The 27,942-nt window shown below is 40.7% G+C and overlaps 1 protein-coding gene across 2 annotated transcripts; it reads right to left on the reverse strand.

The window, feature by feature from the left end:
- Positions 1 to 740: 740 nt before the first annotated feature.
- Positions 741 to 27,857, reverse strand: LOC135463704 (neo-calmodulin-like). Of its 2 annotated transcripts, none has more exons than XM_064741103.1 (5): positions 27,484 to 27,857; positions 3,955 to 4,015; positions 2,961 to 3,104; positions 1,849 to 2,103; positions 741 to 1,484 (listed from the first exon to the last, which is right to left on the reverse strand). In XM_064741103.1, exons 1-5 carry the CDS (start codon positions 27,484 to 27,486, stop codon positions 1,444 to 1,446), a joined length of 504 nt encoding a protein of 167 aa, XP_064597173.1. In that variant the 5' UTR covers positions 27,487 to 27,857; the 3' UTR covers positions 741 to 1,443. The 2 variants fall into 2 exon arrangements, with proteins under 2 accessions (XP_064597173.1, XP_064597174.1); XM_064741104.1 differs by having other exon boundaries at positions 3,970 to 4,015; positions 27,484 to 27,855.
- Positions 27,858 to 27,942: the final 85 nt, after the last annotated feature.

Consider the following 27,942-nt stretch of genomic DNA (forward strand, 5'->3'; position numbering starts at 1 on the left):
TGTCACTGAGGCCTGTACCGTTTTTTGTGGCGTCTAAATATTTATTTTTATTAATTGGATTGATGTTTTACGCCGTACTCAAGAATATTTCATTTACCCGACGGGTATTGTGGTGGGAAGAAACCGTGCAGAGCCTGGCAGAAACCAACGACCATCCACAGGCTTCTGGAAGACCGGAGAGGAAGCCAGCATGAGTTGGATTTGAACTTACAGCGACCGCATTGGTAAGAGGATCGTGGGTCATTGGGGACGTCTAAATACACTAATGTTTCGTGGCTTAGGGTTCCAGGCAAATTCATGTGAGCAGATTTAGCATGTTGAGGAAGCCCTCTCACCAAACATTGCGAACTGCTTAATTCAACCGGTTATTTAAAAGAAGAAGAAAACATGTGGATGTATCTGTTGATGTATTCTACCATTGTAAAGTGGTGCCAAACTGAACGGTCAGAAAACTGTCAGGGCCAGGGTTGTCTTCGTAATCGTGCGTCAGAACTATTTAGGTCTTACTTTGTATCTATGAATTATGAGCAGGACATTGTGGGTTCAAATCCTCCACTCGCTGATTAGCAATTACTCGCCGAGTATACGCCAGAAGCTCTATGACGCTGACGGGATGAAAACGGGACCGCTGCCATCTAAATAAAATATTATTGCGAGAGAAACCCGTTAACTAACTAAAACAATTATGTACCACCTCTCACTGTATCGGACAAACGACAAACTCGGTTTGATTTCTGGAATTCAATTATCACAGAAGTTTAATAGCCTGGGGCCAATTGTGAACGTAATGGTTTTGGGGGAACTGCAGTGAATGACGTTAATATATCGTGGTGGAAAATAAAATAAGGTATTTATCTTATGAAAAGAATAATACATATGATGTGCGTTACAAAAACAAAAAAAGAAACAAAACAAAAAAATACGTGCGATTTAAGACACCAGTTACGGACAGTTACCTGTTTCTATAGATATACATCTTGGCGCGACGGAACACTGCATCCTGATTGGATTGTATTTGTTCATCAGGACATTTTTCTTCGAGTTCTAATCACCGACTTAATCTTGATTAAAATTACTTACATCGACTGAGCATGATCTTATTTGATTAAACAAGCGGTGTTTTCAAAACCAAACCTTTACCTCCAACTGTTACTATCCCTTAATTGAGCAGACAAGATGTTGTGCAGTAAACAGTAAACAATAATATCTGGCGGCCATCTTGTTTTGGACACAAAGCTTATCCTTCGGACGAAATTAAAACACAACAAACATCAAACAAAAGCAAACCTCAGCATTTGTTTCCCGGGTAAAAGCAAGGTACGAGTTAACGCGTTCATCAAATGATAACAATTCTGAAGAGGTCCAAAACAAGGGTTCAAAATAAACAGGATAATTCACAAGATGTTTATAAAATTCGCGCACATTATCTTCTCCACTTTGCTGCTAAGAAACGGCTCCGACTTCCATCCATTTTTTGACAAATTCTGAAAATATACAAGTTAAAATGTAACAGTAACACCCAAGTCAGAATGATCTACCCTCGGTCCTGAGGCCCCATACACCGGTCCTGTTTTTGCCAAAATTATACCAATCTAATGACCATCAACAGACATGTGTTGGTCAGCATTCAAGGAATAATGAACCCTAACAGTTGTGTCTTGATCAGAGTTAAAGGAATAAATCAACTCAACCCGACTGTTGCATAGTGTCGTATGCGCTCGTCGAGGTGAGTGTACCAGTTTTCCAGTATGCACGAAATCGGTATTTTTTTTACAGAAATGGACGCACTCACCTAGGGCACAATAGCAATGTAAAACCATTCATAAAATTCCCGATGCAGGGGTTTACCTATGTAGTTGATCCTGCCGTCACCGTCCATGTCCGCTTCACGAATCATCTCGTTACACTGAGCATCAGTCAGGGGTTCTCCCAGCTGCTTCATCGCCGCTTTCAACTCCTTGGAGTCGATATATCCATTTCTGTCTTTATCAAACATCTCAAAGGCTTCCCACATCATCTGCCGCTGTCTCTCGGGGTCATTCTGCTTCACCAGCTCCTTATCCATGAAATATTTGAACTCCTTGTACTCGATTTTACCGCTTTCTGCAAAGAGACAATAGAAACGCTATCCTTGATCAACAGTTTTACTTCACAATTTTGATCAGTTGTTGGCATGGTGATCCAGTGAGACTGAATTACAGTTATTTACACATGTGTCAACATCGAATGCTGTTGCAAGATTTATTTGATTCATATTTTATGCCGTACTCAAGAATATTTCACTTATAAGACGTCGGCCAGCATTATGGTGAAGAAACCCTGGGGGAAAACGCACGACAATCTGGACGTTGCTGACAGATCTTCCCACGTGCCACCATGCAGAGAGAACAAATATTGTTGAAACAGACTATATAGAAGCACATAAACGCATCATTTCGCTGGTCCTGCACTAGTTCCCAGCTGTTCCATGACTGGTTCGTCAATCCAGCTTAAAACTATCTCCTCATAATGTCCCATGTGACCAGTGGAAGGGCGGAGATGTTGAATGGTAAGATGAGCTATTCAAACTCACTACAAAAGGTTGAATGGTAAGATGAGCTATTCAAACTCACGACGAAAGGGGCTCGAGTTCAATTCTGGGAAGGGAATTTCAAGATTCCAGTGTTCTAATTGTTCGTGGATTCTTCGTGACAAATGCACAAGATGCTCATGTGACTGTTGGCGCTGTCTTACGTTCGTTGAAAACCTCTTGTCTATCACTAAAGTGTAGGCCCAAGTCATACGTGGATAAATTCGCCAATAACTTGCCGAATGTCAGCGGTTTTTGCCACCAATAAAACTAACCTCCATCGTAAAAGTGGAAAATGTCGTGGCAAAAACTGATGTTAAAACATTAAAAGTACAAACGCATACACAAGAACCATCAATAAAGAGCAATGAGAAGTAATAGCGATGCTTACTGTTTTTGTCCAGCTGTTTGAACAGTTCTGCCACCTGTGTCGGTGAGGCGGTAAATCCAAGCTTATTCATGGCGATTCCCAACTCTTCCTTAGACCACACGCCATTACGGTCCTTGTCAAACCGATGAAACAGATCTTTTACCTCTGTAAAGAAAGAATGCATCAGCATAATTATTAACTGATTCGTTGATTTATTGGTCGATTGGTTGATCTATACAAGTGAATTTATTTGTTTATTGATTTCATTGGTGTTTTAGGCTGGCCTCAGAAATATTTCACTTATACGATGGCGGCCAGCATTATGGTGGGAAGAAACCTACACTGAGCCTGGCACAAATTTCATGGACTAGATCGTTGGCACTAAAATGATGGACTAAATGGTTGGCACTAAAATGATGGACTAAAAATGATGGACTAAATGGTTGGCACTAAAATGATGGACTAAATGGATGGCACTAAATTGATGGACTTAATGGTTGGCACTAATTTGATGGACTAAATGGCTGGTACTAATTTGTGTCAAAAACCCATTATCATTACGCTCAAAGCAATCGCTAAGAGGAGACCAGTTTGGTCAATTTAAAGCCACATGGAGCTGACCTTAAGGTATAATTATAATGGCAATGCTATGAAATTCTGGTTTGCACTCTTAACAAAACGACATTAAAACTGAGCGATAAAAGCATATCTCAACAGTTTGAGATTACGTGTGGTATTTATATATGGGTCATTTTTGTAACAAACAGCATAAATTATGCCGATTTCAGCTTGCGTTAAGTGTTTTGTGTGTAGACAACTTTGTATATAAGGTCATCGGTTGGCATTTCTAGTATGGGCTATTAGCACTGAATGGATCCACATCCGTCATCCACAATATGGTTGATATACAAAAATAATCAAAGCCCTTGAGTGGTTAATGACGAGGTAATGTATATGAATTATTAAAAAAAAACATGAAATCGTGTATATCACAAATACACAGTAGTTTACTTACGGGATGAAGCCCTACCTGTTTCCCATTCTTTGTCCTTTCTTTCTTTTGACCTTGACCTTGGCTAAAAACGTAAACAAAATGAAACCTCGTTAATTTCATAGACAGGAACATTTCGTGACGAAACTATCAAAACTTGTACTTCATGTTCATTCTATCCAGATTCACTACCACAAACACTAAGCAACGACTTGTATGTTAACAACTCAGGAGTTACAAATTATGCTTAGGTACATTTTTTTCCAAAGCATTTTGCTGCCAGCGAAAAAGGTATGTCCCTATGACTAGCTACGGTATATCTTACTCTTGGGAAATCCTCGGGAAGGCAAAACATGTCTTAAATTACCTGGATATTATAATAAATGGAATAGCGTTTGAAATTCCCGTCGCCATCGGCTGGTTTCCCTTTGTCAAGGACACATGCATGTAACTAAGATCAAGTTTCTTGAGGGATGCATCACGGCTTGTTCATTGTTTACTCTTCTGACTCTGGCAGCCGTCAAAAATATACATTCTGGATTTGCTTCCGAAATGAGATTATACCGGCCACAGGCTGTGGATTAGTTTTCGACAACAAACGTTCTAGATAAGAACAGGTGCACATATTCAGGTTCAGGGCTACACGTGTTATTCGTGTCCGGGCCAGGGACATGTATTCCTTAAGCGTTAACACGAGCCTCTTGTATTCTTATAGCCAGGGGTTATACGTTTATGGTTCTTAGTGGAATCCAGTGCCGTAAACTGATGTTCTCTACTTGTAGCATGTATGAGTTACATGTACCAAGACATATCTATACGTTAATCCAGATTTATATTTTTATGTATACAGACGTTTGCTGGAGAATATAAAATGAAGAATATGTCAGTCAATGACCTGACAAATGATAACGGTTAATTTGGTTGATGATTGTTTTTTTTCTTTTTTCTTATACTTTTTTTTATCACTTTATATTTATTAGATCAGAAATGGCAATGTTTCTATAGGAAATGAGGATAAACTGATCTTAAACAGTTAGGAAAGCCACACATCATTAACTGTAATTTACTGTGATGTATACCCTATGGAAAACTGAACTTCAACTCTAAAGTTCAATCACAGAAGAGGCACTTAGATTCGAGCCTGCGACACGAACTGTGTATGCACGGGGAGATCTACTGTTAGAAAGCAAACAAATCCCAATGTGCAAAGTGATATTATCACGGATACAACAACGACGACTCCACAAAATTCACCACACCGTTTACTTGTGTGTCTTTTTCTGTTAAAACAATATCTCGAACGACCACAGAGTTACATATCCAGGTTTACGGTTACAGGTATTAGACATATTGCCCCGGTGATATGAATTGGCTTGTCTGCTTTCATCCGGGTCCTTAAGCCGCTATTGTTGGCACCATTCCCACATCAGTAATTATCTCGTATAACGAATATGACAGCTGAGAGTAACACCTGTTATATACCTTGTCTACACCATCTTATCTATCATTGCGACTAGGCTGTGTGTTCTAACTGCGTGGTTGCATCATCTATATGGAGAAACGTACAGCATAATCATCCACCATATAGGAGATACGATATGCTGAAATTATCCGTGGTACTAAAAGATCCAGGGTTTCAGGCTCTAAAATATCGTCTCTTAAATGTCTTTTTAGATGTTTATTTCTCTACTAAACGAATTAAATAATACTAATGAATAAAGTATATTGTTCTCTTTAATTATTAATCACGTACCATAATAATTCCATAATACCATAAAGTTATCAGTATAGCTCCTTTCTTCACATAAGTACAGAATCTTAAGCCTTTTGCTGAAGGTTCATGAGATCTTTGCATGGCAAAGAATCTTTTAGAATTTGTTTCGTAACTTCACCCAGTAGGGCCTACCAGTAACTTGCCTTTCACCATATTTAGATTAGCGGTACAAATACTGTGAACCCCTTGGTGCACCTATATGTATGTGTTTATGTCTACATACATTCTATGTTCGTATTTGTGTCTACAGACATTCTATATTCCTGTTTATGTCTACATATCTTCTATATTCGTGTTAATGTCAACATACATTCTATATTCGGGTTTATGTCTACAGACATTCTATTTTCGGGTTTATGTCTACATACAATCTTTATTCGTGTTTATGTCTACATACATTCTATATTCGTGTTTATGTTTACGTACATTCTGTATTCCGGTTTATGTCTACAGACATTCTATATTCGGGTTTATGTCTACAGACATTCTGTATTCGGGTTTATGTCTACAGACATTCTATATTCGGGTTTATGTCTACAGACATTCTATATTCGTGTTTATGTCCACATACATGTATATTCTATATTCGTGTTTATGTCTACATACATTCTATATTCGGGTTTATGTTTACAGACATTCTATATTTGGTTTATGTCTACAGACATTCTATATTCAGGTTTATGCCCACATACATTGTATATTCTATATTCGTGTTTATGTTTACAGACATTCTATATTCGGTTTATGTCTACATACATTCTATATTCGGGTTTATGTTTACAGACATTCTATATTCGGGTTTATGTCTACAGACATTCTATATTCGGTTTATGTCTACAGACATTCTATATTCAGTTTATGTATACATACATTCTATATTCGGGTTTATGTATACATACATTCTATATTCGAGTTCATTTCTAAGACCTATAGGTATACGTGTCATATACTGCTTGTTGTGGTAACATTCTCGGATACTAATTGTTTATGTTACCTGCCCACATGTTTCTGTATTATGTTTATTCGGCTATCGTTCAAAGGAAACATTCTGGGAATAATCTGCCAATGATTTGTATTATTGTATTGAAACAAACAAATGAATGTATGTCAGTTTTTCTCTTTCCAACATAAATGATTGAAATTTAAAATAAAAAAAGCCATGACAAATGTTGTTGACCGTTGAAAACTGTTATTATTATTAATTCTTACGTAACAAATGGAAAGTTCCTTACATACAAGATTTTATATTGACCAGGAAGCGCCTTGCCTAGTTTAAAATGGGGCAGAGATGGGCATATACTATTGCTCCATGTACCAAATGGCACAGATTTTGCGTGGTATTGAAATTGTACAGGTAAGGAATGATAGGGGTAAGATGGTACAAGAAAAGAATGGTACAGGTTAGGAAATGTACAGATAATGAATGGAACAGGTAAGGAATTGTAGGGGTAAGATGGTACAAGAAAAGAATGGTACAGGCCAGGAAATGTACAGATAATGAATGGAACAGGTAAGGAATGGTAGGTGTAAGATATGGTACAGGAAAAGAATGGTACAGGTTAGGAAATGTACAGATAATGAATGGAACAGGTAAGGAATGGTAGGTGTAAGATATGGTACAGGAAAAGAATGGTACAGGCTAGGAAATGTACAGATAATGAACGGAACAGGTAAGGAATGGTAGAGGTAAGGTATGGTTTAGGAAAATAATGGTACAGGTCAGAAAATATACAGATAATGAATGGAACAGGTAAGGAATGGTAGAGGTAAGATATGGTACAGGAATGGTAGAGGTAAGATATGGTACAAGAAAAGAATGGTACAGGCCAGGAAATGTACAGATAATGAATGGAACAGGTAAGGAATGGTAGGTGTAAGATATGGTACAGGAATGGTAGGGGTAAGATGGTACAAAAAAAGAATGGTACAGGCCAGGAAATGTACTGATAATGAATGGAACAGGTAAGGAATGGTAGAGGTAAGATATGGTACAGGAATGGTAGAGGTAAGATATGGTACGGGAAAAGAATGGTACAGGCCAGGAAATGTACAGATAATGAATGGAACAGGTAAGGAATGGTAGAGGTAAGATATGGTACAGGAATGGTATAGGTAAGATATGGTACAGGAAAATAATGGTACAGGTGAGAAAATATACAGATAATGAATGGAACAGGTAAGGAATGGTAGAGGTAAGATATGGTACAGGAATGGTAGAGGTAAGATATGGTACAGGAAAATAATGGCACAGGTCAGGAAATGTACAGATAATGAATGGAACAGGTAAGGAATGGTAGGGGTAAGATGGTACAGGAAAATAATGGCACAGGTTAGGAAATGTACAGATAATGAATGGAACAGGTAAGGAATGGTAGGGGTAAGATATGGTACAAGAATGGTAGGGGTAAGATATGGTACAGGAATGGTAAGGGTAAGATGGTACGGGAAAATAATGGCACAGGTCAGGAAATGTACAGATAATGAATGGAACGGGTAAGGAATGGTAGGTGTAAGATATGGTACAGGAATGGTAGGGGTAAGATGGTACAAGAAAAAAATGGTACAGGTCAGGAAATGCACAGATAATGAATGGAACAGGTAAGGATTGGTAGAGGTAAGATATGGTACGGGAAAAGAATGGTACAGGCCAGGAAATGTACAGATAATGAATGGAACAGGTAAGGAATGGTACCCGTAGGGGACAACACATGTAAAGTGTGATACAGTTAAGACTTTCCCTCAGGAAGCTGACGCTATTTTTCTGTCTAAGCTCTACATCGTTATAACGGATACTGCCTGGTATCGAGGAGAGTTAAATTGCCGTGAAGTCTTCAAAGGGAAGTTCCAGAACCAGCGGCAATAGCGGGAAAGATTTATACCCAGGTAATTGTAATAAACATCTGAAGGAGGTAACAACAAAATTAGTAGTCTGAATGTAATAAGTGTGCAGGTGTGACAAACGCGTATTTGAGAAAATAACACCGACATTCTGATCTCTACTTTAGATTACCACATTCTCAAGAACACCATCGATTCTAAACAGTTTACCTCATTCCTAGGACATCGTCTCAATATTCGGGAAATTGTTGTTTTTGTAGGTGCAGTAATGTATTTACCAATCGGATGTGATTTCCAAACATACTCCCTTTCACAACGAATCGAGGTAAGCGGTGGATATTTGTTTTAGACATGCGCTCTGTAAGTTGCAAGATGGATGTCGTTGTTAATGTGTATACGTTAAGCTGGTTAAGTGATGACGTCACCAGAGACAGAGCACTCCCTAAACAGTTTATAATGCTTGGATGCTTTCTCCAGCGTCTGGCTGTCGGTCTTAGTAATAACATAGAGGATGAGATGGATGAAGGATTTACGGACGTCCATGAAACTGAGGATTCCAGAAAAGAACGAAATGGGCCTCATGGTTTCGGCATAACGCTTCTGTACGTTCGGAACATTCTGTTGGATGACGTCAGCTAGATAAGGCCTGCTGTATGCAATAACGTCAGCTAGATAAGGCCTGCTGTATGCAATAACGTCAGTTAGACAAGGCCTGCTGTATGCAATAACGTTAGCTAGATAAGGCCTGCTCTATGCAATAACACCAGCTAGATAAGGCCTGCTGTATGCAATAACGTTAGCTAGATAAGGCCTGCTGTATGCAATAACGTCAGCTAGATAAGGCCTGCTGTATGCAATAACGTCAGCTAGATAAGGCCTGCTGTATGCAATAACGTCAGCTAGATAAGGCCTGCTCTATGCAATAACATCAGCTAGATAAGGCCTGCTGTATGCAATAACATCAGCTAGATAAGGCCTGCTGTATGCAATAACGTTAGCTAGACAAGGCCTACTGTATGCAATAACGTTAGCTAGATAAGGCCTGCTGTATACAATAACGTTAGCTAGATAAGGCCTGCTGTATGCAAAAACGTTAGCTAGATAAGGCCTGCTGTATGCAATAACGTCAGCTAGATAAGGCTTGCTGTATGCAATAACATCAGCTAGATAAGGCTTGCTGTATGAAAAAACATCAGCTAGATAAGGCTTGCTCTATGTAATAACATCAGCTTGTTAAGGCCTGCTGTATGAAATAACATCAGCTAGATAAGGCTTGCTGTATGCAATAACATCAGCTAGATAAGGCCTGCTGTATGCAATAACGTTAGCTAGATAAGGCCTGCTGTATGCAATAACATCAGCTAGATAAGGCCTGCTGTATGCAATAACGTCAGTTAGACAAGGCCTGCTGTATGCAATAAAGTTAGCTAGATAAGGCTTGCTGTATGAAATAACATCAGGTAGATAAGGTTTGCTGTATGTAATAACATCAGCTTTTTAAGGCTTGCTGTATGCAATAACATCAGTTAGGTAAGGCTTGCTGTATGCAATAACATCAGCTAGATAAGGCTTGCTGTATGCAATGAGTTGGTAGAGCGTCCTCTTCGGTAGCGGTAGATCCAGGGTCTATCCTGGGTCAAGTCACACCTAAGACCTTAACAGAGGAAGTTGTAACTTCTTCGCTTGGCGATCAACATGAAGGGGATAGTACAGTATAGTACCCGTATCAGTATAATGGCTCGGACGGACGGCTTACCTGCCATCGGTAAGTTGTCTCAGTAAAGTAGCACTAGATAAAAGAGCGGTGGAAATCCGTCCTGCAACAAAGAGACACATTGCATGCACTCTAAGGATTCCTTCGTCGTCAGACGACTGAAAAATTGTTAAGTACGACGTTAAACTCCCTCACTCACCGTTTGCAATGACGTCAGCTAGAATAGGTCTGTTGAATGCAGTATAGGTCTACTGCACCGAATAATCAACGACAAAATATGCTCCGAAGTATTGAGGGATGAAACATTTTCGACCATGAAGAAGGAAACTTTTCATCCTTTGAGGAAGATAAAAAAGATGTATTGCAGATAAATGTCCTTTCATCAAATCAGAGTTTTTCTGGTTTGGCAGGTATGAGTGATATTTTTTCAGCTTATCTGCAGTTTCTGTCATGTCTCGATGCCTTTTTTTTAATCAACCCCCACGCACTATTGCAGACATTTTGATTACAATATCGCAAATATAAAATTATAATAATTAGATCATTAACTTCACGTATGATTTTAAGTAGCCCAAATAAGCAAAACGTGCATATCTGTTCCTGATACCGAGTACGTCTTTGACTAATGACCTTCGACTTAGATTATAATTATCATTTGTGAAACCTGAAAATTGATTTTTCTGAAGTCCACCATTTGTCTATCAGTGCATTCCAATTTCGAAAGAAATTCACTAAGTCACCTTTGTTCAGTTTGACTGGCATTTAGACACGCTTAGACTATCAGCTATTCGAAATGGTTAAGAAATATTCTGAACGCTTTTGTGGCAGATCCTAAACAGATGGCAGCAGTGCTTATAAACACGGCAAACGATATGACATAGATGAGCTGATATGATGATTGGCTACACATTGGGAGTTAAAATCAAGACAGATAACACATGGTTAAGAGGGTAAACACTTGGATTGGAGTGCACAAACAGAGTTAGTGATATAGCTCCTTCTAACATATAGTGGAAGAATTCCTCGGAAAAGTTTCAGATTGAAAGTACCAGATGTATTCGGCCTTGGTATTCTGTCACACATATCACCTCAAGCGTGTACAAATTTACGGCTAGATGGGGTACCGTAAAAAGTCGATCGAAATATGAAAAAACGAAGAAGGCTAGGGATTTTTTCCTTCTAAAATGATAAAAGGTCTTCAACAATATAGCATTACCTCGAGGAAGTACAGTTTGATTATATATCCATGGCGCCACACCTATAACATGTCTGTACTTGGAATGATAACGAATATTTCACTGACGCCAGACCTCTTACTTCACGTACTAACGTATTAACATATTAGCTTTATGCTTCATGTCTTCATCCAGCTGTAAGCGGTACTGGGTGTGCAAGGGTCGCTTGTGTGCATCTTCATTCAACGTTCTCCTCCGAACCCAGGGATGTTTACGGTTTTGGGTTGGTGAACAGGACTTGGGGAGAAAGATCGTCTTGGAACCAGGAGACCCGGGTTCAATTCCTTATCATGCAAGGCGTATAAAAATGGTATTTAACGTTATCAACTGGCATTCAGTGTAACGGAGTAGCTGTATTCTGTGATTTGTCCGTATAACTAAACTGTTACTAGGTATTACAACATGAAGAGCGAACAATAAGCGAAAAGAAGGAAAATCCCGACAACTTCTATTGCAACACGATGTGAGAACCACGAATGTCGCACTGCTACACGAAAAATCAAGATGACTGTCTCAACGCTGCGTCCACAGTGTTCCAGCTACATCGACAAAAGAACGTCTTAAAATTGGGGAACAGAGTGGTGTTTGATATGCGAATGACAAGATTCAAAATCAGAACAAAAGGAAAACGACAAGAAATAATCTAACATTATTAATTTCCGAGATGAAACAGACCGGAACGGTCTCAGCCATTTTGGGCTGACATGCTTGGGAGATCTATAAATCAAGTTTGATATGAAATTCGTGGGACCATGGGAACCGAAATCACGATGTCCCGTCACTCGTAGCCTAGACTCTATATGACAAAAAGGGAAACAGGTAATGCGTGATGTCACAGTGTAAACGGGTTCGTTCTCGGGTTAAAATAATAGCCGCTCATGACGGCGGCGCTTATCTCTGATATGCTTATTTTTATTAACTGCCATATCTAAGAAAAATAAAATGATACACGTTTCATACCTTACATGGGATACTTTATGTCAACCAGCATATGTTTGCATAGAACCCACTCTGCAGAAATACATGGACCTTCATCAATGATAAACATGACAAGGGATGATTATTCTGATTTATTTTTACATTAAACTATTATAGTTATATTGCTACATGAACGAGAACCGTGAAAAAAAAAATGAATGTTGTATTGCAAGAAGGATGTTGTATTGCTACACGGCCTACACGAAAAGAGAACCATGAATGCTGTATTGCTACACACAACAAGAAGGATGTTGTATTGCTACATGACCTACACGAAAAGAGATTCATGAATGCTGTATTGCTACACACAACAAGATGTGTGTTGTATTGCTAAACGGCCTACACGAAAAGAGAACCATGAATGCTGTATCGCTACACACAACAAGAAGGATGTTGTATTGCTACACGGTATACACGAAAAGAGAACCATGAATGCCGTATTGCTACACACAACAAGAAGGGTGTTGTATTGCTACACGGCCTACACGAAAAGAGAACCATGAATGCTGTATTGCTTTACACAACAAGAAGGGTGTTGTATTGCTACACGGCCTACACGAAAAGAGATTCATCAATGCTGTATCGCTACACACAGCAAGAAGGGTGTTGTATTGCTAAACGGCCTACACGAAAAGAGAACCATGAATGCTATATTGTCACACACAACAAGAAGGGTGTTGTATTGCTACACGGCCTACACGAAAAGAGAACCATGAATGCTATATTGCTACACACAGCAAGAAGGGTGTTGTATTGCTAAACGGCCTACACGAAAAGAGAACCATGAATGCTATATTGTTACACACAACAAGAAGGATGTTGTATTGCTGTACGGCCTTCACGAAAAGAGAACTATGAATGCTGTATCGCTACACACAACAAGAAGGGTGTTGTATTGCTACACAGCCTACACGAAAAGAGACGAAAAGAGAACCATGAATGCTGTATCGCTACACACAACAAGAAGGATGTTGTATTGCTACACGGCCTTCACGAAAAGAGAATCATGAATGCTGTATTGCTACACACAACAAGAAGGGTGTTGTACTGCTACACGGCCTTCACGAAAAGAGATTCATGAAAGTTGTATTGCCACATACAACAAGAAGGGTGTTGTATTGCTACACAGCCTACACGAAAAGAGATTCATGAAAGCTGCATTGCTACACACAACAAGAATGATGTTGTATTGCTACACGGCCTACACGAAAAGACAATCATGAATGCTATATTACTACACACAACAAGAAGGGTGTTGTATTGCTACACGGCGTACACGAAAAGACAATCATGAATGCTATATTGCTACATACAACAAGAAGGGTGTTGTATTGCTACACGGCCTACACGAAAAGACAATGATGAATGCTATATTGCCACATACAACAAGATGGGTGTTGTATTGCTACACGGCGTACACGAAAAGAGATTCATGAAAGCTGTATTGCCACATACAACAAGAAGGATGTTGCATTGCTACACGGCCTTCACGAAAAGACAACCATGAATGCTATATTGCTTCACTGCCTACACGAAAGGAAAACCATGAGACAGTATCATATTGCATGCTACAAGGATGGTGCAAAAAAAAACATGAATGTTAGTGTGCAACAAGAAACCAAGAATCGTTCAAAAGAGCCATGGTTGCCGTATTTCCGTATGAAGTTAGGCACATGGTTGCCGTATTTCCGCATGAAGTTAGGCATATGAAGGCAATTTGCATTGCCAGTGAGGCGGCTATATTTACCGCATACAATATTTATATCCCAGTTATGTCTGTACTATCCATTCACAGGTGTTCTTACAACCAACAGACGATCCGCAGTGATAGGATTCCGTGTTAAGTACATGAATAAAGATAGAACGTGGCGGTCAATGCTCACAGTCTGTTTATATCATCTTCGTGGGAACTCACCTCGAGTGCCAGGTGTGAACAAAGGATAAAAACAATCTATGTCGTCGGTGGTATTTGAAACCACCCCTGTTATAACCCCGAAACGTGAGAAAGCCCTAAAACCCGGAAAGCAAATTCTAATTTTACACCAGTACATCTGACTTTTGTAGGCCATGATAGCCAACCTATGCCTGTTTATATGAATAACTCTGTTAGAATCGTGGGCAGTAGGCAGAAATTAAGATAGTGAGGTGTGGAGTCCAAACTCCTGAGCGAAGTACTAGGGCATCCAGTGATGATACTTCACAGGGTACAGGTTGTACTCAGCACCACACATTAGTCTTGGGCTAACTCTTAGATTGGTGAGTTAACGTCGTACTGAAGAATTGTCAACTAATACGCCGGCGACAAGGTTTCGGAGCGGAGGGCACCTAAACTACCCGGGCTAAACACAGATCTGCTCCTAGGAACCTGAAATGCCACCTAACCTGAAACTGTAAACTTAACCATCGATAGCGGAATTAGAGACCGCTACCGTTTCCCATATGACCAGGTGCCGATCCTCTGCGACATTCGAGCCAACCTCCCTCACATCAGTATGTGTCAGTATCATGATATCAGTGGGTATAGCGCCAATCTCCAAAATTACATGCTGGTGACCCAGTTAATAAAGAGTCAGGAAATGACGGAAATGCCCCTGAGCCAATGGATATCTTGACACAAAATATTATTGGATAGTGATCATATGATCTACTTTATAACGCGAATCGACCCAGTATGTTAGCTGGACAAGAAAATTGTGAAGAAGATGGGGAAAAATGTTCAAAATTATGGTGAACTAATGCTCTTCAGAAAGCTGTCTTAGAAAATACGGCGGTATTGGAAAAATAGGTTGGGTGTGTACTAAATGGCAATGAAAAGTGACAACGTTTTGACACGATCTCGTTTATATTTATATAAAGTTCATCGGACAGTGTCCGAGGGCAACTGTTGTACGGTGTATGCTAACCTGTTAGTCCTCTTAACATACAAATGGGTAAACTTACGCCGTTACGGATTCCACCTTCAGTGTTGTGAGGGATTTAGATAGGGACGTGAAGCAAATCTTGGAAAACTGCCACGGTCTAGGTTTAGCAGCAGTCATTGGCGGATACAGCGTGTAAATATTCACGGCGAGGAAGTTGCCCAAGTTGGAACCGCTGAATATAGTATATTCCCCATGAAAATACTAGATACAGCGGTTCCACCTTGGGCAGTGGAGTAAAATATTCTCATAAAGTATGATGAAATACTCGAGCGGAATATTGAATACATTTTCACTTATGGGATATCGGTCATTTGCATGGATGGAGGAAGTGGGAGTGTCCGGCGTAAACCACCAACATCCGGACATTTACTGAATAACTTCCTCGAACATTCTGGTGGAATACAAGTGGTCTTTAACTGACGATAGACCGTGCAAGCGTTGTTACAGAAGCTTTGTCAATTGCTCAATGTCACCAAGTCCTCACGAATAGTGTGAGTGGAGAAATGAACAAATTCCCTGTCCAAGGCCGGGGTTGAACCCGTGATTCGTGTGCCCTTGCAAATGAAATTCAAACGCCTGGAAGCATGCCACCATCGTCTACTCTCCCTATATCGAAATGAATTATACACATTGGGTAAAACTCCATCACATCATATAGTATAGCAGAAACACCGCATCATCAAGATCCACGGCAATTCACCTTTACGACGTCAACCTTTCTCTTTCGCTTCGCTGCATGACCCTTGACTAAATTGAACACCGCGAGTAGTTCATCCCAGTTACAGGCTAGTCTTCAAGGTCATTCACTGAGATCTTTCACCACACATCCTCAAGTCTGAAGGGCACACTTATCATAACGACGGATGCTCTGATTGCATGGTGACAATAGATTATTCGCTATAGAACTTCACTGCTTGAAACGTGCTACATGTATTGAACACATCACAAATGTTGAAACCAGGTAATAACTTGATATGGTATCGAATACATACATGAATGCATCAAGTGTAAAAACATATACAGTTATTCTTATATACTTATTCACATATACAGTAATAAATATCCGCGTATACAGTAATAAGCTATCCGCATATACACTAATAAGCTATCAGTAATAACCTATTCCCATATACAGTAATAGCTTATTCTCATACACAGTAATAACTTATTCGCACATATAGTAATAACTTATTCGCATGTACATTAATTTTTTTTTTTTTTTTTTTTTTTGATTGGTGTTTTACGCCGTACTCAAGAATATTTCACTTATACGACGGCGGCCAGCATTATGGTGGGTGGAAACCGGGCAGAGCCCGGCGGAAACCCACGACCATCCGCAGGTTGCTGGCAGACCTTCCCACGTACGGCCGGAGAGGAAGCCAGCATGAGCTGGTCTTGAACTCACAGCGACCGCATTGGTGAGAGGCCTCTGGGTCACTACGCTGCTAGCGCGCTAACCGACTGAGCCACGGAGGCCCCTGTACATTAATCAGTTACACGCATAAACAGTAATATGTTATCCACGCATACAGTAATAATTTGTTTATTTATTTATTCGATTGGTGTTTTACGCCGTACTCAAGAATATTTCACTTATATTCTTGGTGGGTGGAAACCGGGAAACCCACGACCATCCACAGGTTGCTGCAAGGCCTTCTCACGTACGGCTGGAGAGTAAGCCAGCATGAACTCACAGCGACCGCATATGGGTTGAGACTCCTGGGTCATTACGCTGCACTAGCGCGCTAACCAACGGAGCCACGGAGGCCCCCCTACAGTAATAAATACCTACATTTACAGTAATAACCTACCCGCATATACAGTAATAAATATCCGCATATACAGTAATAAGTTATCTGCATGTACAGTAATATGTTATCCGCGTATACAGTAATAAATATTCACATTTACAGTAATAGCTTATCCGCACATACAATAATAAGGCACCCGCATTTACAGTAATAACTTATTCGCATATACAGTCATGTCACCCGCATTTACAGTAATGTGTATCCCCATATACAGTAATTACTTATCCACATATACAGTAATAACTTATTCGCATATACAGTACTAACTTATTCGCACATACACTATCACCTTATTCGCATATACAGTGATACCTTGTAAGTACGTCGTATACATAGTAACAACCTATTCACAGATACAGTAATGGCCTATTCATACATACAGTAATAACCTACTCACACAGGCATAACGTATCCGCTTATACAGTAAAAAACTATCCGTTTATACAGTAATAAATATCCGCATGTGGCATATTCACTGCTTGGGATCTAATAATTTGGAACTAATGTTTTCCCACAGCATTTTTCTACCAGCCTTAGCAATTGCGCCTCTACCACGTATTGGATAATGATATGGCTGCTAATTTCTTTGAAAGAGAAGACCAGACATGTGGCAAAATGCCCGCGTCGTGGAGTACCAAGTCATGAAATGTACATGGAACTGTTATCCCATCTGGTGATAAATGACTTGTCAGTTTACTCAGTGTACGATGTGTTCAACATGTCTGACCTCTGTGAACCCAGTGACCTCAATGACCTTTTGGATCTCAAAAGCCTCAGGTACTCCCTCTGATAAATGACTTACATGTATATCTTTCAGAACGTTCCTGGTGTTGTCTTACAGTCAGTTTGAAAGACTAGAAGTATCATGAAAATAAAATGATTATGTCCGTTTGAGGTCACTCGAATTTAGCTTACATGGTCCATATCCGTGGCTTACACGGATATGGACGTCAAGTAAGCTTACATAGATGTAGACTTCATGTAGACTTACATACATGTGGGCCTCAAGTAGGCTTACACACACGTGGACCTCAAGTAGGCTTACACACACGTGGACCTCAAGTAGGCTTACACACACGTGGACCTCAAGTAGGCTTACACACACGTGGACCTCAAGTAGGCTTACACACACGTGGACCTCAAGTAGGCTTACACACACGTGGACCTCAAGTAGGCTTACACACACGTGGACCTCAAGTAGACTTACACACACGTGGACCTCAAGTAGACTTACACACACGTGGACCTCAAGTAGACTTACACACACGTGGACCTCAAGTAGACTTACATACATATGGGCCTTTATTAGGCTTACATAGATGTAGGCCTCAAGCAGGCTTACACGGATGTGGACCCCAAGTAGGCTTACATAGATATGGGCCTTAAGTAGGCTTACATAGATGTAGGCCTCAAGCAGGCTTACACGGATATGGACCCCAAGTAGGCTTACATAGATATGGGCCTTTATTAGGCTTACATAGATGTAGGCCTCAAGCAGGCTTACACGGATATGGACCTCAAGTAGGCTTACATAGATATGGGCCTTAAGTAGGCTTACATAGATGTAGGCCTCAAGCAGGCTTACACGGATGTGGACCCCAAGTAGGCTTACATAGATATGGGCCTTAAGTAGGCTTACATAGATGTAGGCCTCAAGCAGGCTTACACGGATATGGACCCCAAGTAGGCTTACATAGATATGGGCCTTAAGTAGGCTTACATAGATGTAGGCCTCAAGCAGGCTTACACGGATGTGGACCCCAAGTAGGCTTACATAGATATGGGCCTTAAGTAGGCTTACATAGATGTAGGCCTCAAGCAGGCTTACACGGATATGGACCCCAAGTAGGCTTACATAGATATGGGCCTTAAGTAGTCTTACATAGATGTAGGCCTCAAGCAGGCTTACACGGATGTGGACCCCAAGTAGGCTTACATAGATATGGGCCTTTATTAGGCTTACATAGATGTAGGCCTCAAGCAGGCTTACACGGATGTGGACCTCAAGTAGGCTTACATAGATATGGGCCTTAAGTAGGCTTACATAGATGTAGGCCTCAAGCAGGCTTACACGGATGTGGACCCCAAGTAGGCTTACATAGATATGGGCCTTAAGTAGGCTTACATAGATGTAGGCCTCAAGCAGGCTTACACGGATGTGGACCCCAAGTAGGCTTACATAGATATGGGCCTTAAGTAGGCTTACATAGATGTAGGCCTCAAGCAGGCTTACACGGATATGGACCCCAAGTAGGCTTACATAGATATGGGCCTTTATTAGGCTTACATAGATGTAGGCCTCAAGCAGGCTTACACGGATGTGGACCCCAAGTAGGCTTACATAGATATGGGCCTTAAGTAGGCTTACATAGATGTAGGCCTCAAGCAGGCTTACACGGATGTGGACCCCAAGTAGGCTTACATAGATATGGGCCTTAAGTAGGCTTACATAGATGTAGGCCTCAAGCAGGCTTACACGGATATGGACCCCAAGTAGGCTTACATAGATATGGGCCTTAAGTAGGCTTACATAGATGTAGGCCTCAAGCAGGCTTACACGGATGTGGGCCCCAAGTAGGCTTACATAGATATGGGCCTTAAGTAGGCTTACATAGATGTAGGCCTCAAGCAGGCTTACACGGATATGGACCCCAAGTAGGCTTACATAGATATGGGCCTTAAGTAGTCTTACATAGATGTAGGCCTCAAGCAGGCTTACACGGATGTGGACCCCAAGTAGGCTTACATAGATATGGGCCTTTATTAGGCTTACATAGATGTAGGCCTCAAGCAGGCTTACACGGATGTGGACCTCAAGTAGGCTTACATAGATATGGGCCTTAAGTAGGCTTATATAGATGTAGGCCTCAAGCAGGCTTACACGGATGTGGACCCCAAGTAGGCTTACATAGATATGGGCCTTAAGTAGGCTTACATAGATGTAGGCCTCAAGCAGGCTTACACGGATGTGGACCCCAAGTAGGCTTACATAGATATGGGCCTTAAGTAGGCTTACATAGATGTAGGCCTCAAGCAGGCTTACACGGATATGGACCCCAAGTAGGCTTACATAGATATGGGCCTTAAGTAGGCTTACATAGATGTAGGCCTCAAGCAGGCTTACACGGATGTGGACCCCAAGTAGGCTTACATAGATATGGGCCTTAAGTAGGCTTACATAGATGTAGGCCTCAAGCAGGCTTACCCGGATGTGGACCCCAAGTAGGCTTACATAGATATGGGCCTTAAGTAGGCTTACATAGATGTAGGCCTCAAGCAGGCTTACACGGATATGGACCCCAAGTAGGCTTACATAGATATGGGCCTTATGTAGGCTTACATAGATGTAGGCCTCAAGCAGGCTTACACGGATGTGGACCCCAAGTAGGCTTACATAGATATGGGCCTTAAGTAGGCTTACATAGATGTAGGCCTCAAGCAGGCTTACACGGATGTGGACCTCAAGTAGGCTTACATAGATATGGGCCTTAAGTAGGCTTACATAGATGTAGGCCTCAAGCAGGCTTACACGGATGTGGACCCCAAGTAGGCTTACATAGATATGGGCCTTAAGTAGGCTTACATAGATGTAGGCCTCAAGCAGGCTTACACGGATGTGGACCCCAAGTAGGCTTACATAGATATGGGCCTTAAGTAGGCTTACATAGATGTAGGCCTCAAGCAGGCTTACGCGGAAGTGGACCCCAAGTAGGCTTACATAGATATGGGCCTTAAGTAGGCTTACATAGATATGGGCCTTAAGTAGGCTTACATAGATGTAGGCCTCAAGCAGGCTTACACGGATGTGGACTTCAAGTACGCTTATATACACGTGAGCCACAAGTAGGCCTATATAGACGTGTACCTTATGTAGACTTACATAGATGTAGGCCACAAGTATGCTTACACAGATGTAGATCTCAATTAGGTTTACACAGATGTGGGCCTTATGTAGGCTTGCACAGATGTAGACTTCAATTAGGTTTACAATGATGTGGGCCTCAAATAAGCTTATGAAGATGTGGGTTATAAGAAAGCATAAACAGATGTGGGCCACAAGTAGGCTTAAATAAATGTGGGATTCAATTAGGTTTACATTGGATGTGCGCCTCAAGCAGGCTTACATACATGTGGGCACAAGAAGGCTTACATAGATGTGGACCTCAAGTAGACTGACATAGATGTGGGCCATAAGTAGGCTTACACAGATGTGTGTTACAGGTAGGTTTACGCAGATGTGGGTCTTACGCAGGCTTACATAGACGTGCACCTCATATGCAAGAGCCATGGACAGCAATACTATCGTGTAATAGCACTAACTTGTGAATAAGATCCACTGATTTATTACAGCGTCTCTTAGCACCCCAGTTATGTTTGATGATGACGACCTCGTAGGGGTTGTTTACTGGGGAGGATGCTTACAGCGTCTGATGTTCATGCTACACAGATTGTACTGTCTAAGTCATGCCGTCTCCAAGTGATCTGAAGCAAGCTAATAGCCAGTCACTAGCGTATCAGAGGTAGGCCTTTCACACAGGCGCATGCGAAGGTACTTGTGAAAGAGCCAAGCCCTCTGTGTTTTAAAGGCAGACTTAAATGAAAATGCATTGATAAAGAAAAAAACCACTATTATGGATTCCGGAGGATAATACGGAAACAAAAATTTGCTGTCGTTTCTACTTTTCCCTGATGTGACGTCACACAAGCAAGCATTATGTGATACCTGACAGATTCAACGTCACCTAGAAAACATTATCACTTCATATCAGGTAAATATTTGACATGACAGGCGGTATAGAGAGAATATATGCTCTGTAAAAGCGGAAGCAGGGTAGTTGTAACAGATTGCTGAGTCAGCAACAGAATAGTTTTTTCTTCCGGAGTTGTAATAACTTAGTTTTGATTTCATAGCACACCGCACGTTTCAAGGAATCCATTCCGCTCATTCTTGATATAGTACATTAGGATGCATAAGTAAATTCGCAGCTTTTCCTTGGGACTGGAGTAGCACTGAACGAACGAACCATTTTGCCGTTCATTTCCTCAGTCTAGAGCAATGCATTTACACATCAAGGAAATAGAGGCCAAGTGAAGCATTATCAGCGCGTTAAAGGTGGGCTTATGGCGAGTTTGTGGGGAGCAAGTGGCGATCTAGCGGGGTGCCTGTTATGTTGTGGTATTCATACAGTTATGCTGTTCCCACATCGCTGTAGATTTGATTATCTTGTCTATAACTCTTGCTATTTATCGTTCAAAATCTGTTTAGAGACCTGGCTATCAATCTACCGCTTTAACACATGCCAGCCCATGTAGGCTACATACATAATCAGATGGTCTGAATGCATCTTTCGTCTGTGTTGTTCGAGGGAGCTTGTTTGTGGTATATATTTCTGATCTCACGGATTGCTTTTGTTGTTCAAAATGTTCGGTGTTCAGGGTCTCGGTACATGTACTGCATGCGATTCTCGTATTTCTTTGTAGAGTAAACATTTGACCTTTATTTGGCCATTAAGTTCCCATTAAGTTTTAAGCATTTCCACAATACCTTTCTATCCGCACGCTCTGTTGCGTCGGTTATAATACTGGAACACAGCCAATTATCGGCTGAATACAGAACTCTAGGATTATGGCTCCGTATGGGCACATACGTCACTCGTCATTGCGCACGAACACAGCAGTTACGGTCGGTAATCACAAAAATTCTTCCCAGGTAAGTTACAGTAGGTAATGAAACGAATTCTTCCCACGTCTGTCACCGATTTGAATCTAGCAAGATATAATAGCAAAGTAACTGAGGACTATCTTGGCTGGCACGAACTCACTTTGACGCTGGTGTTTAGAATTAACAATGCATTATGGGAGCACAATATGAGGTTCTACACGGGGTCTTCAGAACTGGGAAACCATTGTTCATTCCAACTAGGACCACACAGACATCATAAACACCGCAGTGTGCATATCCATAAAAAGTTTCATGGTGTTCAGTTTGAAGCTTGTTAAGAATTCATAAGTTTAAGCTCAGTGGGGTGTCTTTTCCTGGCAGAAAGCAACAATCTGATTTACAAACTCTATATTTTATACGCACAAACTATGTATTTTTTACTCTATTTTATAAGCTGATATAAGTGAGACTGAATGAATCAAATTGCTTATTTTGATATATTATTAATGTTGTGTCAGGAACAGAAATGAATGGATTCCGTGAAATGTACATTTTGTTATTAAAACAAACATAAACAATTGTTTATCCAGAAGAAAAAGTATTTTGCTGCTGTATACCGCCTTTCATGTCGAGTGAATTTGATGCAAATGATAATCTGATTGTCCATGATCAATCCGCCTCTATCCTTTAAATTCTTGAATTTAAAATATCCGTTATTCATGATGAGAATCTGTTCTTGTTGTCGCAATGTCGAAACTGGTAAATGGAGCTAAAGAAGATGGAACATCAACAAATAGCAAGCTCGACGACAGTTGTCCTCTTTAACATTTTTGAATTTAAAATAAGGGTAGAGTTCGCTTTTGTATAGAAGACATGTTTCAGATGACGGACATGAAGTCATCTGGAGATGCCTTTTAAAAATTCATCGAGGTCTTTCAGTGCAACGTGGGAGAGAAAACGGCCGCTGCCGGCGTGTGAGCTTGTCAAGCTGTAGTGTCTGTGCAATGTAATACTTGTGGGACGGTGTGCAAGAATAGTGTACAGTACAGAGGGTGAGAGAAAGCGGGGAAGACGTGGAGGGAAAGACAGAGAAAGATGTAGATCAAGAAAGACATACAGACACTATAACAAACAAGTCCACTTTCACAAAACTTCGTGAGTCAGTTTTTCGTAACCTTTCCCGTAAATGACGTCGCCTTGTGGAACAATAATCTGTCGACAACGTATTTTGTGAAAATTAAAGTTACGAGAAATATGACTGACGAAGTTTTGTGAGAGTGGCCCCTGGACTCAATATCTAAATTACAACGTCGGTCAAGGAGCCATTATATCTTAAGTGACCAGTGTGATGACCCGAAGAATCACCATCACATGGAGACGATTTATCACCTGTTTACGTGAAATATCGGAATTACTATCGCAGATAAATGTACTAGTGTAAAGCATACAGTTAGCACTACTACCATAACATGGACTGTGCTCATACACATAACAAAAATAAAGCAACGATGTTAAAACAGTGCTGTAAACATTGCTATTTATCGAGGACGCTCCAGAGAATGACGTATTAGACAGATCTCCACTTGTGCAGTATTCGCGGTATTACAGCTTCTTGCCACATTGCTTGATGGCAGTTTTAGCTTATAGCAAGGTAGAACCAATTACCAGTTTTTAATGCCACCCGTTGATGTTAATTTAGTTTTTTCCCTTAAGTGACGATAATTAGTACCGTCATTTGCAGGTAATGATGTCCCGAGTGATGATCATTTAACATGTTCGCCGCAGAGATCACTTAACATGTTCCCGCGGAGATCACTTAACATGTTCACCGCGAAGACCACTTAACATGTTCACCGCAGAGGTCACTTAACATGTTCGTCACAGAGATCACTTAACATGTTCGCCGCGGAGATCGCGTAACATGTTCGCCACGGAGATCACTTAACATGTTCGCCTCGGAGATCACTTAACAGCCGTTACCACTGATTTATTATTTCCAAGAGCTTTTGATGAATAGTGATAGTATTTGGTTCATTTATTATTGACTCTATCAATATAGTGTCTATCCTCCATCATTACACTGTAAAAATATAGAAGCTATGATACAGAACACGCAAAATTAGAGTGATCACCATTCAAAATATTATTCTTGCCACGTTAAACAAGAAACTCTATAATTAATGTGCACATTGTAGACGATATTCATGTCGCTGCTCAAATGTGCACATCGTAGACAATATTTATGTCCCTGCTCAAATGTGCACACTGTAGACGATATTTATGTCCCTGCTCAAATGTGCACACTGTAGACGATATTTATGTCCCTGCTCAAATGTGCACACTGTACACAATATTTATGTCGCTGCTCAAATGTGCACACTGTAGACGATATTTATGTTCCTGCTCAAATATGCACACTGTAGACGATATTTATGTCCCTGCTCAAATGTGCACACTGTAGACGATATTTATGTCCCTGCTCAAATGTGCACACTGTAGACGATATTCATGTCCCTGCTCAAATGTGCACATTGTAGACAATATTTATGTCCCTGCTCAAATGTGCACACTGTAGACGATATTTATGTCCCTGCTCAAATGTGCACACTGTAGACGATATTCATGTCCCTGCTCAAAAGTGCACCTTGTAGACAATATTTATGTCCCTGCTCAAATGTGCACATTGTAGATGATATTTATGTCCCTGCTGAAATGTGCACATTGTACAAGATATTTACGTCCCTGCTCACATGTGCACACTGTTTACGATATTTATGTCCCTGCTCAAAAGAGCAATGCATATTTCCACCAGTTAATACTCTGGCCCATAATACAAGGTACAACCACAGTAGTCATGGTTGTAGTCTAATATGTGGGATACGAATTCTCGGGTTGATCTTATTATGCACAAACTGAGGAGGACACAAAACAAGAGTCGTGTGCTATTCATACAGGCTCCTCAGATTCAACAGAGAAAGCGGCATGGTGGACGAAAAAGTAAAATATGATCCCGCATGTTCTGCTCTGTTTATTTTATTTCGCGTCGAGTCAACAGAAAGTATCTTTATTTCTCTGGTAAAATTATAAAATTAGACTATTTTAATAATTATAACTCAATACTCACTATCCAATGGAGTAAAGTCCGTCATACCCGCATAGCCCGGTAGTGTTTTACTGGTCACGAAAAAAGCTCTTTTCTACTGACATACACCACCAGTTAAATATTTTGTTCATAGCAGAAAATTTGTGAGAACGTGTAAGAGCAATCTGGGTCATCCGGGTGAGTGACCGATGATCGTCTCCCGTGTTATTTAGGTCAAAGGCCGCAGAAACGTTCACAATTCACATACTTAGTTAACAATTTAAAACAGATCGAGTGTCCTCTGAAAGTCTGTTTTACACCTAGTACACTTAGTCATGGCCATGGATACATAGTCGTACATGTGTTATTGATTTACACACTTGGGAGAACACCGTAGTTTGTGTTTGATTAGTATTCTACGGAACCAATAAAAAATATTATCGGGGATTTGTAGTGATGCTCCCGATAGAGTTTAACCGATGTAGTTATCACCGAGGAAACGGCCCGTCTGATGACTAACAGTATAGATACAAACTTTTACGTAGCGATGCAAAGGTTCACGTTTAGGGCTATTCGTTATACTGACTCATCAATTAACAGCAAATGAAAAAAAATGAAACCCAGACAAATTGGAAATGGTGACATAAGCCCTCTTACTTTAGACCGCAGTGAAAGAAAAGTGAGTCACAACATCGAGCGATGTCTTACTAATCCACACACTTCACCACTGAGGATGTAAAACCAAATTAAGTTCTGCACATAAACGTAAGGTAATGTTGTTTTACAGGAATGTACGTCAGTACACGCGTACCGTTTTGTTATACAGCGCTGGAGAGTGAAGACCCCCTTGCCTGACGCCACAAATCTTCGTTACGCCTGTATACATGTCAATCCACAAAGTTGATTTGTGAAGAATGTGTACCCCGTGTTCTTCTGTCTGTACAAGACATGAGGTATGCTCGTTTGGAGCTATTTTCGTGATTCGACAGTCATGCAAGTACACAGTAGATTGTGTTAGGCTTCCTGCTGAATATGGCCGACCTGTTGTTTATATTTGTCAAGCATTTCTAAATTGAGTCATAATACCCGGCATATTACCAAATGCTTTGATACATTAAATGTTGTTAAATCGTAACAGGTACTGCACATTTAAAAATTAAAAAAAAAAAAAGAATTCAAATGACAATTTTCATTATCTGATTGTGATAGGTTATTAAACCGTTTGTATAATTTTTGTCTTTTAACGTTTTTAAATTGTTTACTTTTATGTGTTTACAAGATACTGTCATGTCCCAGTAGTGTGATTAAGGTGGAAATACGGTGTGACCTGCAAACTGACGCGATTGGCTGTGTTCTGTTCAGTGCCATAGTCACAAAAAAAAGTAAATAGTCTATATTCGCTGAGCTGAAACAAGTAGGATTACGTGTTAAAACAGCTGTCTATATCATATTGTCAAATACTTAAGTGCTCCTTATTCATGTTCCCACCACACTGTCAACATACCCTTAGTTGTACCACACTAAAATCGCATACTTACCATTTTCTACGCCTGGCGTCCTAATCTGGTACTGAGGTTTACGGCGTTCTCCGCAGTATATACTGTGAGCACTGAATGACGATGTGTATATAACTGTCACAGCCAGGTACGATCCAGGCGTGTGTGCGCGGGTGTGTGTATACCACCAACCCCCGGGCTAAGTCACGGTGTCTCACGCCGTGTAGCTGTTACACACATAGTTCCGGGGTCTGGTCCTTGTCTGGATGACGGTAATTGCCTTCCAGCAAACTAGGTACTTAACGCTCTCTCTCTCTCTCTCTGCCGATCGTGGAACACTTCCCTCTCAATATGCCCGCGGTACGCCAACGTTATATTAGTTGTTGGTTACAGGTCATGAGATCCGTGCACAGTTAAAGTTTGAAACCTCTGCCACGAGAGAGGGAGAGAGAGCTAGGATGCTACACCGGTACAAGTACTCTACATAAATTCTCATGTTCC

This window comes from Liolophura sinensis, chromosome 3, assembly GCF_032854445.1.
Source record: "Liolophura sinensis isolate JHLJ2023 chromosome 3, CUHK_Ljap_v2, whole genome shotgun sequence".
Classification (NCBI taxonomy): Eukaryota; Metazoa; Mollusca; class Polyplacophora; order Chitonida; family Chitonidae; genus Liolophura; species Liolophura sinensis.